General features: G+C 41.5%; 1 protein-coding gene across 1 annotated transcript in view; it reads right to left on the bottom strand.

Annotated features, from left to right (window-relative positions):
- The window catches only part of ptpra (protein tyrosine phosphatase receptor type A), a 32,525-nt gene that overhangs the window by 10,665 nt on the left and 7,530 nt on the right, over nucleotides 1-14,330 (bottom strand). The window contains exons 2-6 of the mRNA XM_079680582.1: nucleotides 9,569-9,615; nucleotides 9,229-9,310; nucleotides 8,076-8,519; nucleotides 470-569; nucleotides 210-279 (exon numbers count right to left, since the gene is read on the bottom strand). Of these exons, the coding sequence (XP_079536708.1) occupies nucleotides 210-279; nucleotides 470-569; nucleotides 8,076-8,519; nucleotides 9,229-9,310; nucleotides 9,569-9,589 (717 nt within the window). The 5' untranslated portion in view covers nucleotides 9,590-9,615. The remainder of the gene's footprint in view (nucleotides 1-209; nucleotides 280-469; nucleotides 570-8,075; nucleotides 8,520-9,228; nucleotides 9,311-9,568; nucleotides 9,616-14,330) is intronic.

The raw sequence follows: 14,330 nt of genomic DNA on the forward strand, positions 1-14,330 counted from the left end.
CCCTGATGGTTAGGTAATCACAGCGAACAAAAGACGCTGACATGTTATCTTTAGCAAGAAAATCAATGAAGTCTTATCAGAAACTAGTCAGGGGAGCAAGTTTGGTCAAGTCGGCTGTACATATTTGGACAAAACTAACCAATAAATGCTCAGTGACAAACATCTGCAGACACATACAAAGCACACGGTCATGCATGTGATTTACCTGCTTCATCTGATCTACCATTGGTCAGTCTGAAGGAGTTCGAATGGCTTCCCGCCTGCTTGTACTTCTTAAACCTGTCGATCATCACACATCATATTAATAGACACACACATACACACACAAACACTATATCTTACACACACATTGCTTTCAAGCCTCACAGCTGAATGCCAATCAGGTCATTGCCATGGCAACAGGAGCACCTTAGGCCTTCGCCACAGTCTGCAGCTTGTGTGCAGTCAGTGTGTAACATCACCCACCAACCTGAGCATGTAGAGGATGATGATGATGAAGATGATAACCAGCAGGGAGGACAGGGCCACCATGACGGCTATGATGGGCATGTCATCAGACTGGTTGTTATCTACAGCAGACACGAGAGAAGGAGAAGGGAGAATAAATGGTTTGTACAATGCTACTTTTGATAAAAAAAAAAAATAAATTAAAAAGGGTGTTTCAATACTTGAGGCTTGAGGTGAGTCAGTGTTTTGGTTTGACACAGATGCCAAATTCTTTTGCCATTACCAAATGATTCTCTTATCACAATATTCCACACGAGTGGCTAAATGTTGATGTTAAATTAGTTAAACGATAGTTTTATCAAGAAATGATTAAATATAAATAGAACATAGACAAGTAATTTAACTACAATTTTACTGTTTTTATAAATATGTGCAAAAGTCACTGAAGCAGCCAGGAAAGAGTCCAGCATACTGTATGAAACCTCAGCAGAACAAGAGACAACTTGTTCATTAGTGAACTTAAAAAAGGTGCCGTTTTGTAAATTTTGTTAGAATTTGATCAGAGCAAAGCTAGCATGTTGCACATTTTCAGTTGCTATGCTAAGCTAGGCAAACAGAGCTGCTGGTGTGGCTTTATGTTTAATGCAACATATAGCTAAAGGGATTTTATAATGGCTTACATTTTAAAAGTCGTACACAGGACAGATACAACTTGGTTACATGTTAGAAAGCGAGTAAAAACAACTAGGCGAAGTTATAAAGTGATCTTTGCCCCTTATAACCCCAGCTGCATCGCTCCTTTCCACAACGGTTATCCATGTTAATATTTCATTGACTTTCCGAAGAAAAAGAAACACAAATGGACATGTGAAGTCCTTTTTGAGTGAACAGATAAATCACAGTTTAACCAGAGGGGGGTTGAGCCTCGGCTTCTATAAATGGTTATACCAAAGATGACAGCAGACATAGGGCCGCGGTAAAATAAATGCTAGAATATATAGGATGTTTGTGGTGGATCCTGTATGAATAATTCAGAGTGTGAATATTTCACACTTTCAGAAAAGCATGTGGTGCTGCTGTCTGGTGAAAAAGCACCGTGGTCACACAGGCTTAACACTACAAATTAAATATTACATGGGCCGAGTTATCTATTCTTTGTGAAGCCTCCTGTAGATTACAATAGCTGACCAATTGGTTTAGGTTTCCACCATGCGCGTGAGTTGAAGATAATCCTATAGTCTTCCTGGTGACCTTTCACTGCTGCAGTTAACACAAAAGACATGAGATTGGCCTGGACAACAACAGGAGTTTGGTGCACAAAAAGCTGGCCCCTGTGTGCGTGCTGATGCCTAGCCTGTAAGACACAAAACAAAAGAAGAGATATTTCTAGAAAACTGCACCGTGGTGGTGACAATGCAATGACTAAATCAGCTGTTCCATGGGCGGACTCACAATTCAAGAAAGCTCTTAACGCTACACACAAAATGTGCTGCAAAGAATGCATCATTCGACTTCATGCTCCATGTGCACTTTCTGGGGGAAAGTAGTTTGGAACGCCGCCCAGTTGTGTTGCATTTTCAGGCAGAATTCCCAGGACTTTTCAGCGTTCACGCTCGGACAATGTGTACATTGAACAGAGCAGGAGCACAACAACAGGCGGTGGGTATCATGTATGAATCGACACAGCCTTGACGGATCTAGGGCCATCTAGAACAGCTCTCCATACAAGGCAGCCAATGGGGGACAATAGACAATAACACCTAGGAAACATGAGGTGATTATGATAAATAATGGACAGAGAATATTAACAGTGCTCATCTGTGAATGTTGACGAGTCAGACATTTTTTCGCTGTGCCAACAATAAACGATGCGTCACTTATGTTTGGTTAGGTCGGAGCTATTGAATATTAAAAAAAACACATCTTAGCTGTTCTTACCGTTAGGCATGCATAAACTACAGGTTACAGTCTTATTTTTATTTAACACAAATGTGAAACTATTAATCATATTATCAGTATTAGCCACAAGGTAATTATTATTTATTGAATAAAAAAAAAAGAAGAAATAATTAGTACATCCCTAAATTCAAATCATATACAACCAACAGCAGGATAACTCAGAACATACCTGCTGTTTTTGTACTGGAGGATGAAAAACATTCTCCAAATCAACCTGTCACATCGGGTAGTGATCTGCGTATTTCTTTACAATCACGTAATGAATAATGAATGTAAAGGCAAAGTTGTGGGTCATGTTTCACTCACAGGGATGGGCAGCATCCCAACATAAAGCTGCTGAAAGGAGTTTTTGAAGCATCAAGAATGTTCTTTTGCTTCAGTGTTTGAATAACTAATTTCTTAATGCCTTTTATTTTTGTAAAGCACTTTGAGTCGCTTGTATTGAAAGGTGCAATATGCCCTGCCTTGCAATGTTAAAACCTAAACTCAAACGCAGCATTTCAGGACTATACATAGACATCCTTCTTCAACACGGTTTTAACTTTAAAATAACAGCTTTTGGCTTTTTGTGTCTGGTTTGGTTTGGTGGATCTTTGATTTATGAGGACGGCTGCTAAAATGCAGGTATGTCACGTCAGGATATTTCCAGCGCTGCTACAAAAGGAGTCTAAAAGCAGGAACGTGTCCAACTATCTCAAATATTAACGGTGGACTCTTGACCAGAAAGCTCAAATGCTTGCTCTTCGTAGCTGCTGCTGCTGCTTCCAGGCTGCATGAATAACACATAGCTAGATGACACGCTTATGTGGTTCTACAGTCCACCATCAATCTGTGATGTTTATATATATCCCACTAAGCCCTGTTTCCTTGTTGCTTCCCTTAACCTTTAGAGTTCTTCTGCTTTAGTTAAGCCCTATTCACACGTATAATGTGTCTCGAATGATGTGACGACAAGTGACAGCTCTAAATACATGCTTGAATGCATCCAAAAGGTGTTGAGATTTCTAGCTACATTTAGAAGTGACACATAAGCATACATTGAATGACCTCCCAGCCATCTTTATAGTTTGCTCAAAGGAAGAAAAAACCTCCCTGAGGCGGTTATACACAGCTGATCTACCAGTGACAAACAACTTGGTTAAAAACAACCACTACAAGAAGAGTCAACAAGCTTGTTTGTGTAGTTTTTCCAGCAAACCAAGACAAATCTTATCATGACACAATCCAGAAATACCTGGGTACAACACAACAGCCCTGGTGATTCCTCTCACTTCTCTGAATGACTCAGAACAACTTAACTTAATGTGAGAATGGCAACTGTGTGATTGCAGTACCCACACCATGGTCAGTGGGAGTGTTTTTCCATTCAAGATAAAGATGAGTCATAGCCTCTCTGATCACAACTCGACATGTCTTTTCGCTTCACGATGTTCTGGTCTATTGAGGCTTAAATTGGTGGATTACTGTCTATCTCTGTCTGTGTATATGATTTGTCCTTTTATGATTAGGGAAAGGTGCTGCATGATTCTAGTCCTCTTACATGTAGTGTTCAATTATAATGGTTTGTGTGCAGTGTTGGAGATATTGGTTGTAGACATTTAAAAACAATTCTTAAGCCCCGGCCACACGAGGACGATAACGGCCATATCTGCTACAGTTCACTATCAGATAGACGCAGTGGCGAGCCGTGACTTTTATACCTAGGCCCTCTGACCCCCCCCCCCCCCCCCCCTTCCCTCTTAAAAAGAAGAGATATTACGTCACAGCGTATACTTCAGCGGAATATCAAAACAGCGGCCCGGGGTGCAAAACGCATCAATGACAGCGACCCTCTACCACACAAAACAATACCATTTATATAAACACCTATCATGACAGGGCACCCACAGCCAAGTAACAATTACAAATGAATTAAGTCGGCACGGCGGCTCACATTGAAAATGACTTAGGCCTACCTTTGATGATCAAATAACTTAAAGAGTATCTCGCAGGTTTTTATTTTTTCTACATTTTATGCTTAAACTTGCTTGAAAATTATAATTAAAAAAGTGAATGTAGGATTTGATATGTTTTACGAGACATAAGTGCAGGAATTCAGAGGGAAAGGAGCAATTTCTAGCTCTGCTCTAAAAAACGGCTTTTTTTTAAGGTCATACGTCAAACGCGTCATATTACATCAGACAGGGGACACATCTCCGCTCTCTGACCGCGGGTATAGTAGAGTTGCGTTGAGTAGAGCGGTTGTGTTTTAAGGAGCTGGTATTTTCACATTGTATTTCACCATTTGTAATCATGGTGCAGTATTGTGTTTGTGCAGGTTGCACAAATACCAGCCTGTCAGGACATCGAGTCCACAGTAAAAAGGACCGGAGCTAGCGTTCGTTCCTGGGTGCGTTGTGCGCATCCACCTCCCTGCAGCACATACTCTCCACAGCTTTATCAGGAAACCGTATTACTTCTCTTTCCCCCTCCCTTCGCTGCTCTCGCTCTCTCTCCCCTCCGGTACACGGCACCGTAAGACATAGTGTGGAGTTGCATTAGGTAACGCTGTGGTGGCTGTACTGCTCCAGCCGTCTCCTTTGTGTTTGTTTGTTTCCCCCTGTCTGTGTTGTTTGTGTGTGCGTGGTGGCTGTCACTCCTGGCTCCCGGCTCAACCTCCATTCACCTGCTGCAATCAGCTGTGCACCCTCCCCGACTACACACCTGCTTTCCATCAAGCCATTTACAACGGCATATCAACGGAGGCTCCACAACCTTTCTCCGCCAGATCGTCAAGTATCAGCCGTATCTCGCGTCTCTCCTCCGGTACACAGCACCGTAGTGTGGAGTTGCATTAGGTAACGAGAGATACGGCTGATACTTGCGCATTAGTTTCTGTTATGGATCAGTATCAACTCTCCTGCCAGTAACGTTACTATATTATCAATGCTACTTTAGTTATAGCCTGATATATGATAGCTAACTTTACAATGTTGTTATGTGACGTTAGCTAGCATTCTGTAGCTAACGCCGGTCACTCACCAAGATAGCTGCCCAGTTATCCACTGGTTCTCCTCACACCACAGCTCAATTTCTCTCCGATGGCCGTTATTTCTTCTAATCCTTGGCTGCTCCTGGTCTCTTGGACGCCTAGCAGGCTCATAATTATAAGGTTGTGGTCCGTCATATGCATTAGAATATTCATGTTCAACTTCTTCTGTGTCTTCTGTGTCCAAACTAGCATTGGGATCCATGTTTATTAATACGCTACACCGGCCGCTCTCCCCCTTGTGTCCCCCGTGTTACGTCACACGCGGGAGGTCACGTGCCGAGGCTTTTTTATGCGGAAGTGAACATTTCTTACAAAAACGATGCCAGATGTCACTGTAGTGTATATGTCTATATCTTTTTTTGAAAATCTAGTGTATTCATCATTTTCCTACACATTTATTCACAGGTGTCTTTAACCTGGAAGTTGCTCTTTAAACACAAAGTCCATCCTCCTGTCCTTTTGGATGAAGCATTTGCGGGTCATTCAGCTGATCCTTTGCCACTCCAGTTTATCATTGTAACTCAATCTTGAAAATGACTCGGTTAATAATTTCGCAACGATGTCATCACTATCACTGAAGTGAGCCATCATGAACGAATTTATGCTAATCATAAATCTATCGATCATAAATCTATCGATTAGATTTATGATTCGAAAATAATAAAAGTAAGGTAGACATGTGGATATTATCCGGCTGAACAAAACGTGCATTTATCTAACAGGTTCGTTTTCAACAGACCTTATTTCGAACTATTTTCCAAAATCCTATGGAGAAATCCCATTTCTTTCTGTCGAGGGAATCCGAGCGCAGCTTACTTCCGGGTTTAAGGACGCGTCACTGCACCACTTGCATAGACCTCACATCGGGCGGAACTTGTCATAAAGTCCGCGAAAATAAAGCCCGCCCATTTAGAGGGAAGATATGATTGGTCAATTGTACTGTCGTTTGACATTACTCTCTCATTGAGTTACTATAGCTGGCCCTCTGTGAATGATTGTAGAGAGGGACCAACAAGCCCTTCCGTCTTCACAGTAACTCGCAGACACGGCATTTAACCCTTCACATTCCAACAGAAACTGAACAGGCAGATTCGAAGGATTTATTTCTTTGGAAATGTTATTTTAAATACAATTAAATCAAGTTATTTTGGTAAAACTAATGAAAAATGTAACAACAAAAAAATATAAAAAATATATATTTTAAAAAAAATGTTTTTTTTTTTTACATTTTCAAATATTATTTTTTAGAATACCTTAGGGCCTAAGTGAGGGCCTAAGGCTTAGGACAGGCAGCTCGCCACTGGATCGACGGTTCGGCCACACAAAGCCGACATGGAAACGCAGATAACGATCCCAACGGGTCCCAAGGTGGGTAGATCTGCAAACTAAACGCACTGGGGGGGCAAACGGCTCCATGGTTAAGCCTATACGATCATGTCCTGATAACGATAACGCAATAGCCCCGCCTCTCCTGCTCAGAGATCAGTTGCTGGGCTCTCAGAAGAGGGCGAGGAAAAGAGAGGCTCCGCTTTTTATTCTTATATTATTATATAGAGTCGTTATTCATTTGTTTTAAAGCTCAATAAACAACGAAGAAGACCTTTGACCGGTTTAAACGATTTAAACTTTAACGGACATGTTGACCGGCGGAAAAAAATCTAACTGAAACTCTGCCGCACGGTCCCCTCGTTCCTTGGAAGAGGCGGAAAGGTGGGTGTTTTTCATCTGCTGGTGGCAAACTGGAGAGATTTACAGCGCTTGCGTCAGGAGGGAGAAAAAGAGCCAGAGCGGAGAATAAACAGAAGGGCAACCATGGCAACCATGGCAACCATGGTGGGAAGTCTTCTTCGCTGCTTTTGTGGCAGGACTACAGCGCCACTTATAGGCCTGGCATATGTACTACAGCGTCTCCAGCGCTTTCGAGCGGTCTCGTGTGAACGCACACGTTTCTGGTGCCTGTTGCGTGTGGACGGAAGACTTTTTTGATAACGATTGCGGTTCGTTTGCGTTATCGTCCTAGTGTGGCCGGGGCTTAAAGCAATGTCTCTTTAAAGAAATCATGACCTGGTTAGTCGAGAAAATCCAAAGGCTTTTTGTGAATAGTTTCATGGAGGAACTATTTTCTCCTTGCCGAACTGCACATGCCAACTGTATTACATGCATCTAGTCAAGGACAAGATTCTTGATGTAACATTGAAGATGTAGAAATGAACAAGCTCCTCGTCAACTGAGCTGTTACGTCGGCTAGCTCAGGTGAACTCAAGTGAGTCTCTCATCCAGATGCATGCTTCCTTCTTCGCAGCGATACATTTGGAGGTGTAGTTCGGTAGAAATAAAATAGTTCCTACATGAAGCTGCTCACAACAAGGATTATGTTGAGCTAATGTGTCATGATTTCTGAGTCATTCAAATGTGTTTTTGATGCACCACAAGCAAACGTCATTTAGCGAAGGCAGAAATCCCTGCAGTTGATATCTTTAATACTCTGAAGCTTAAACAAGACTAGGTTAGATTAAACAAAGGCACTACAGGCAATAAGAACAATATGTATTCTTTTAATTTTGGGGTAATCTGTCTCTTAAGAGTATATTATGTTCTCTCACATGAAATAAACTGAGCCCCCTGAGTATACACTCACCATGTGGGCTGCTGTCTGAGGTGAACCCCATCCCAGGTTCTGTGGTGGTCTCCGGCTCCAAATTGAATATATCCTCATTGTCATAATCTGGAGTTGGGGTTTCTGGAGTGAATACCGTGGTCTCGTTGTCTCCCCCCGCCGGGATGGGAGGAGGGGGGGCCTCGGTGCTCGGTGGTGCCGCGGGGGCATCGGTTGGAGCCGGAGGTGAGGGGGCGGGGATCGGTAACAGCGCGGTGGCACTCGGACCCGGCAGTTGTACATCCTCCTCACCAGCTGGTGGGCCTGTGGTTGTTTCTTCTGTTGTTGTTATTATTGTCGTCACCGGGATGACTGTGGGGGCGAGCGTTGTGGGTGGGCCTGTGGGGGCTTGTGTGTGTGCCACTGTGAAGTTGAGGGAGGGAGCGGCAAGGGGGTCTGTGGGTTTGGCAGTGATACTTGGAGGATCTGGAAATTATAATGAAGAAAAAAGAAGAGCATTTAAGTTTCTTAATTCAATCCTTGCAATTGTGAGTAAAGGGATTGAGATGTCCCGATCCGATCACGTGATCGGGGATCGGAGCCGATCACGTGATTTTCAAAAGATCGGAATCGGGAGAAAAAAATCGGGGATCGGGATTTTTGTATTTTTTTTAAAATACTTTTTATATTTTTTTTTATTCAATGTTACAAAACAAAAATGACCATGTTCAAGTCTTAAAGTCATCCTGAGGCCTTAGTTTTGGTTTCAAATTACACAACATCATGTATGTGTTGCTTCTTTGGGGCTTGTTTTCATAGACCTGGTTGCTTATTTCTCTCAAATCTGGCAACAGAGTGGGCGCAGTGTCTAATTGTAGCAGTAAGCTAACGAGTACTGATAAGCTTTATTTTGTTTTGATCCAATGCTGCACAACTGAACTGATCCAATGCTGCTGTGAAAAAAAGAAGCTATATCCATGTTGGATAGAATATCCAATTTAAATTAAAAAAAATAACCTTAAGGGACAACTTGAATGCTTTTTTTCTTCTTTTTTTTTTCTCTTAATGCATTGCATAAAGATCGGATCGGGAAAGATCAGTATCGGCAAATTGTCAAAATCAAATGATCGGAATCGGATCGGGAGCAAAAAAAGGTGATCGGGACATCCCTAGATTTCGGTTAAGTGGTTCTTACTTGTGATGGGAACATGATCCTGGGCTGAGGCCCCGAGGGCGAGAGCGAGCAGCAGGAGCAGGGGACACACACCCATTCTGCCCTACATGGAGGGTGAACAACAAAAGGGACAAGAGGGTCAGACACAGGAACAAATCTCATTAAGTTCAATAACACTGGTTACGAGGGCCATGTCGTGTTGTTATGATAGAGTCAGGATTTATGTGCATTATAATCCCCTATGTATTTATTCAATTCTCCAATCCTAATCCCACATGCTCATTTTAGGAAGGTAATACTCTAACATTTGAAATGAAATACTTGCATAACATTAGCCTGTGTGTGACGAATGCTGGTTTACCTGAAGAAGCGAAGTTGGCATCAATCACTCATTCGCACAGCGGGGTCCTAGAAGAAAAACAGAAGACGTCATTATTTTGTTTTGCTTTGACAGTCTGAAAATATAAGATTTATTTACTAAATCCTAGCTGAATGTTTTTGCAAGATCAGTATCAAGATGAATAATGTAGGACAGCTTTATTTTGAGACACAGACAGAAATATGAGGCCTGTTCAGAAACTACAAATTGTAGTATGCCAAGTATTTTCCCTAAAAATGTTTTTATTAATATCATCTGGCAACTTCTAGAAGAATCAAACCATACTCATATGCCCATAAGATGTTTTTATTTAAAAAAATGGTTTAAATTAATTAACTCAACAATTATTTAAAACTTAAAGTGGACCTATCATGCTATATTTGAACAATATATTGTAGGGCCATACCTATATAAAGTATATAAATATAGTTTTTTTTTTCAAAATACCAAACAGATCCTGCATTTTAGCCTCATTTCGCTCTATTTGCTCTTTCCAGCGCTGTTTATGCAGGGGCTGATTCTGTGAGCTGCAGCTGAGCACGCCCCCCTGTAGGAGAGGGGAGCATGCTTTGAGATCAGCTGCTAGGCTGCAGCGGGGAGAAGAGGGGGACAAAAAGAGATCTCCGTCCTCCGTGTTTTATTCTTATAGAAGTAAGAAGAGAAGTAATGGGGCAGAAACCCTCCTTTTTACGCAGCGGTCCAGACATAGACATCAAACGGCGACACATAATGTACACTTAATGTACACATTACATAATGTGCCTTCATGCCGATCTAGATCCCTCCGCTTCGCGTCGGGCTCCTGATCAGCCTGTCGGTGTTCTTTTCCCCATAATGACCGCTTCGCTACACATTATCCCTTACTTATGATTATATAGAGTCATTATTCATTTGTTTTAAAGCAGGAGGCGCAAACGCTTGCCTCGGGGAGGGAGAAAAAGAGCCACAGCGGAGAATAAACAGAAGGGCAACCATGGCAACCATGCAAGGGAAATCTTCTTCGCTGCTTTTGTGGCAGACTACAGCGCCACTTACAGGCCTGGCATATGTACAACAGTTTCTCCAGCGCTTTCGAGCGGCAATGGCCGGCCGTGGCCCAACCTCTCATTCCCCTGATAGGTGGAGAATTGAACAATAGCCGTACCGCCACTTTACTGACGTCATAGAAGTGTTCAAATCTGGATCAGTCTGTATCAGATCCGTTGCAGCCCCTTTTTAAGAGATTTGGGTATGGAGGAAAATAGAGAGGGTTGTGTTTTCTGACAACACCGGGGACACAAATTCATGTATAAAAGACGTACAAAAGTGCATTTTGCATGATAGGTCCCCTTTAAGGAATCATCTATTGTTTGTAGCCTTTATTTATCCAGGAGAAATCCCATTGAGATCAACAATCTCTTTTTCAAGGGAGACCTGCAGCACATTGTAACACACATGTAAACAGAAATACAAAAGAAAACTAAATAGGAGGTCATACAACATAATTTACAGGGGTACAATTTACAAACCTATTCATAATGACAAGTACCAAGACTATCAAATATCATTTCATCCAACCCAGCTTTAAAATGATGCAGGGGAACCAAAATGCTCAGTTTCCAATTTCTTTGCAGAGTGTTCCAAGCTAGAGGAGCTGCGCACATAAAAGCTTTAGTACCTAAATCAGTCCTAGCACTTGGCACATGGAATAAAAACACATCCTGGGATCTTCGGCAATAGCTACTTGTGAGACTCTGAGAGACCAGAGAGCAGATATAGGATGGTAGTTTACCCAACATGGCTTTATAGATGAACATGTACCAATGACTGAGCCTCCGAACAGTAAGTGAAGGCAGACCTGCCCTGGTGTACAGTGATGAGTAAGTGCTTTATCAATGGCATATTCGTTTTAAAAAATGTAAAGAAATACAAATGTTATGTAGTTTAGGATCATTTTAATTAAAATAGGATAAATACACACACAAAACTAACAATCACTTAAACAAGTTAAATGAGGACACCGGGTCCAGTTTTAGGGATATATGATGGAAAGTTGCCTTTAAAGGTCCCCTATGATACTGTTTTACTATTATTATATGTCTCAAATATATACAAAGCATGTCTCTGAAGTGTTTGGCTCGAAACACCAAACAGATCATTGCAGCATCCCATAATCCGCTCTGTTTCAGCCCTGTTTCCAAAGTGCTGATTCTCTGTCTGTTACTTTAGATGAAAATAAGGAGCCCCTCCCCACGCCCCTCTGAGAGAGATTTGGTTAAAAAGAACACAATGGTGCTCTAGGATGAGATTCAGGTGATAAGGGGGGGGGGGGGGGGGTTACCTTGGTTGATGATTGGCTAATGGTTACACAAGCCAAAACATAATGACATTATAAAGTGGACAAAATCTGATCAGCTCATTTTCAGACACGTTTTGATATAAACGGATCACGGTTAGGGTTAGTGAATCTTTTTTCCTGAAGCTTTCAGAATCTCTTTCCACAGAGGGGACACATGTTAATGTATGAAAGACATGGAAAAGTGGATTTTGAATAATAGGTGACCTTTAAGGGTTTTATGAATAAATAGACCGAGGCCTGTCATGAGTTAATATTAGAATGAATGGAAATGCAAAGAAAGAAATCCTATTTCTCATACTGAATTCAACCCTATCCCCCACCTTTTCTCTCTCTGCAACATCGCCAACAGTGTTTCATCTTAAAAATGTGTTAAATGTTTAATGTGACTCATTCATCACCAGGAGCATGACCAAAACAGAATTAGTGTTGCATCTTAATTCCTGCAGAAACAGTGAATCAGCATTTAGGAAGCTCTTAACCCTCAGATATATGGGAGAGACAGACGTGGAGAAAGCCTGAAGGCGAATGGGTGGTCATTCTTTCTCATTTTCATTATTTTATGAAATAACCGAGGCAAAGAAGGTTGTTGTCTCCATCACTGAACTGTGATAATCCCTCCACCTAATCCCACGGTCCTGCCCCTGGAGTAATAATCCAGCCGTCTGCTGCCGTTTACAGACACTCTACAGCACCGCAGCTCGACCGCACACAAACTGATGCTTCACATCAGGGATTATTGCATCAGTGGGCAGGGGATAAATTGGGCGCTAAAAGCTCTAATAGTGCCAGTTGCCAATCCTCTGGTGATTTGAACTAAGCTCATTCATTGCAGTATTTACACTCTGGTTTCAGCACTGTTTGGCAATGACTGCAGTCTGAAATGGGGCAACTTATTTTGTCAATGAGGATGCCATTAACCTACAAATCCAATTGTTGTTATCCCTCTCTCACTATGTGACCATTTGGCCAGCGGAGGCTTGCCAGCAAATGCAGGCTAAATGTCTGCTTCCAAAAATCGATTCATGTCTACAGAAACAATAAATACAAAAATCCAGGCGATACAATTCTTAAAAGGTTACCAATGCCTTTTTATACTTTTGTTAACTTTATTTTGTGCTTCAGTGCCATTTGAAGACATTATTCTTAAATTTGACAAAAGGTTCACAAGTGTCCCTAACCTTAAAGCTTGCTGTTCATTGTCTATAGGCCTGCAACCAATTATTATTTTCAATACTGATTAATTTGATAAATTCATATAGATACATTATTGTGGTAGCTCTTATGTCATGCACATGCCAAAGAAGTAAAACCTTTACACACACTTGGCTTTTTATTTGTTATTAGATATGTTAAAGGTAAACGTTTACAATTTGAAATTCATATAATATTCATTATTTTAAATTCTACCTGTGAGTGTCAGGAAACCCTTACCTCAACTACCTTTAACCTGCTCATTCAAATAAGTGACTCAGCTATAATGTCAAACTCAGGGGTTGTTTTTGTGTAAGTGTAAATATATAAAAGGTATTCACTTTCAAATTTGAAATGATGGTTTAAGGTAGGCATGATCACATCCACAAGCTTTTTTTTCTTCCGTTAACCTTTTCTTCATAAAGCATGACTCATTGTTTCTGCAGGCCACCCTTGGAGGCTGGATGACGTGTCGCTGTGTCGGTGTAAATGATATAAGCCGGTGCTGTTGCTAGCCTTCACTTCACAGATGCTGCAGGAGCCCGAGAGCTTTTTATCTAGAGACCGTAGACCCCGAAGAACAACTCCCCGGAGACACGTCTTAATGTGTTTTGGGCCTCCTGAGAAGCAGCAGCTATCCTCTCTCTGTGTGTGTGTGTGTGTGTGTGTGTGTGTGTGTGTGTGTGTGTGTGTGTGTGTGTGTGTGTGTGTGTGTGTGTGTGTGTGTGTGTGTGTGTGTGTGTGTGTGTGTGTGTGTGTGTGTGTGTGTGTGTGTGTGTGTGTGTGTGTGTGTGAAATCATTAATTTAAGAGTTACTCGGCAAGTGCTTCTATTTGTGCCACTTTTAAGTTTTCTGCTGTCAGTGCCCTCTAATAAAAAGAGACAGTTGGTGTAACTCACACTAAAATAATGGAAGCTGCAGGAGGTATCCCAAAGAAACCGTTTCCAGTTATTTGGTTGGAGCATTTACATTATTATACAAAAAAAAAACAGTTCAAGTGATACACTCTCGTTTAGCCTCCTGATCAGAACTAATAATCTTCCACATGGGTTGTGGATGGTTAATACACAGTTTCGTTGTACGGACAAGATATCTTTCTTCTCAAAAGAATAAATACATGCCTACTTTTCTATTATTATTATGTTTAAAGAGTATTTTCTTTCACTGCAGCCTCCCGCTAGACGTAGTGAAACAGTCAAGTAAAAAGGAGATCA

Source organism: Notothenia rossii, assembly GCF_949606895.1.
Source record: "Notothenia rossii genome assembly, chromosome: 5".
NCBI classification, from domain to species: Eukaryota; Metazoa; Chordata; class Actinopteri; order Perciformes; family Nototheniidae; genus Notothenia; species Notothenia rossii.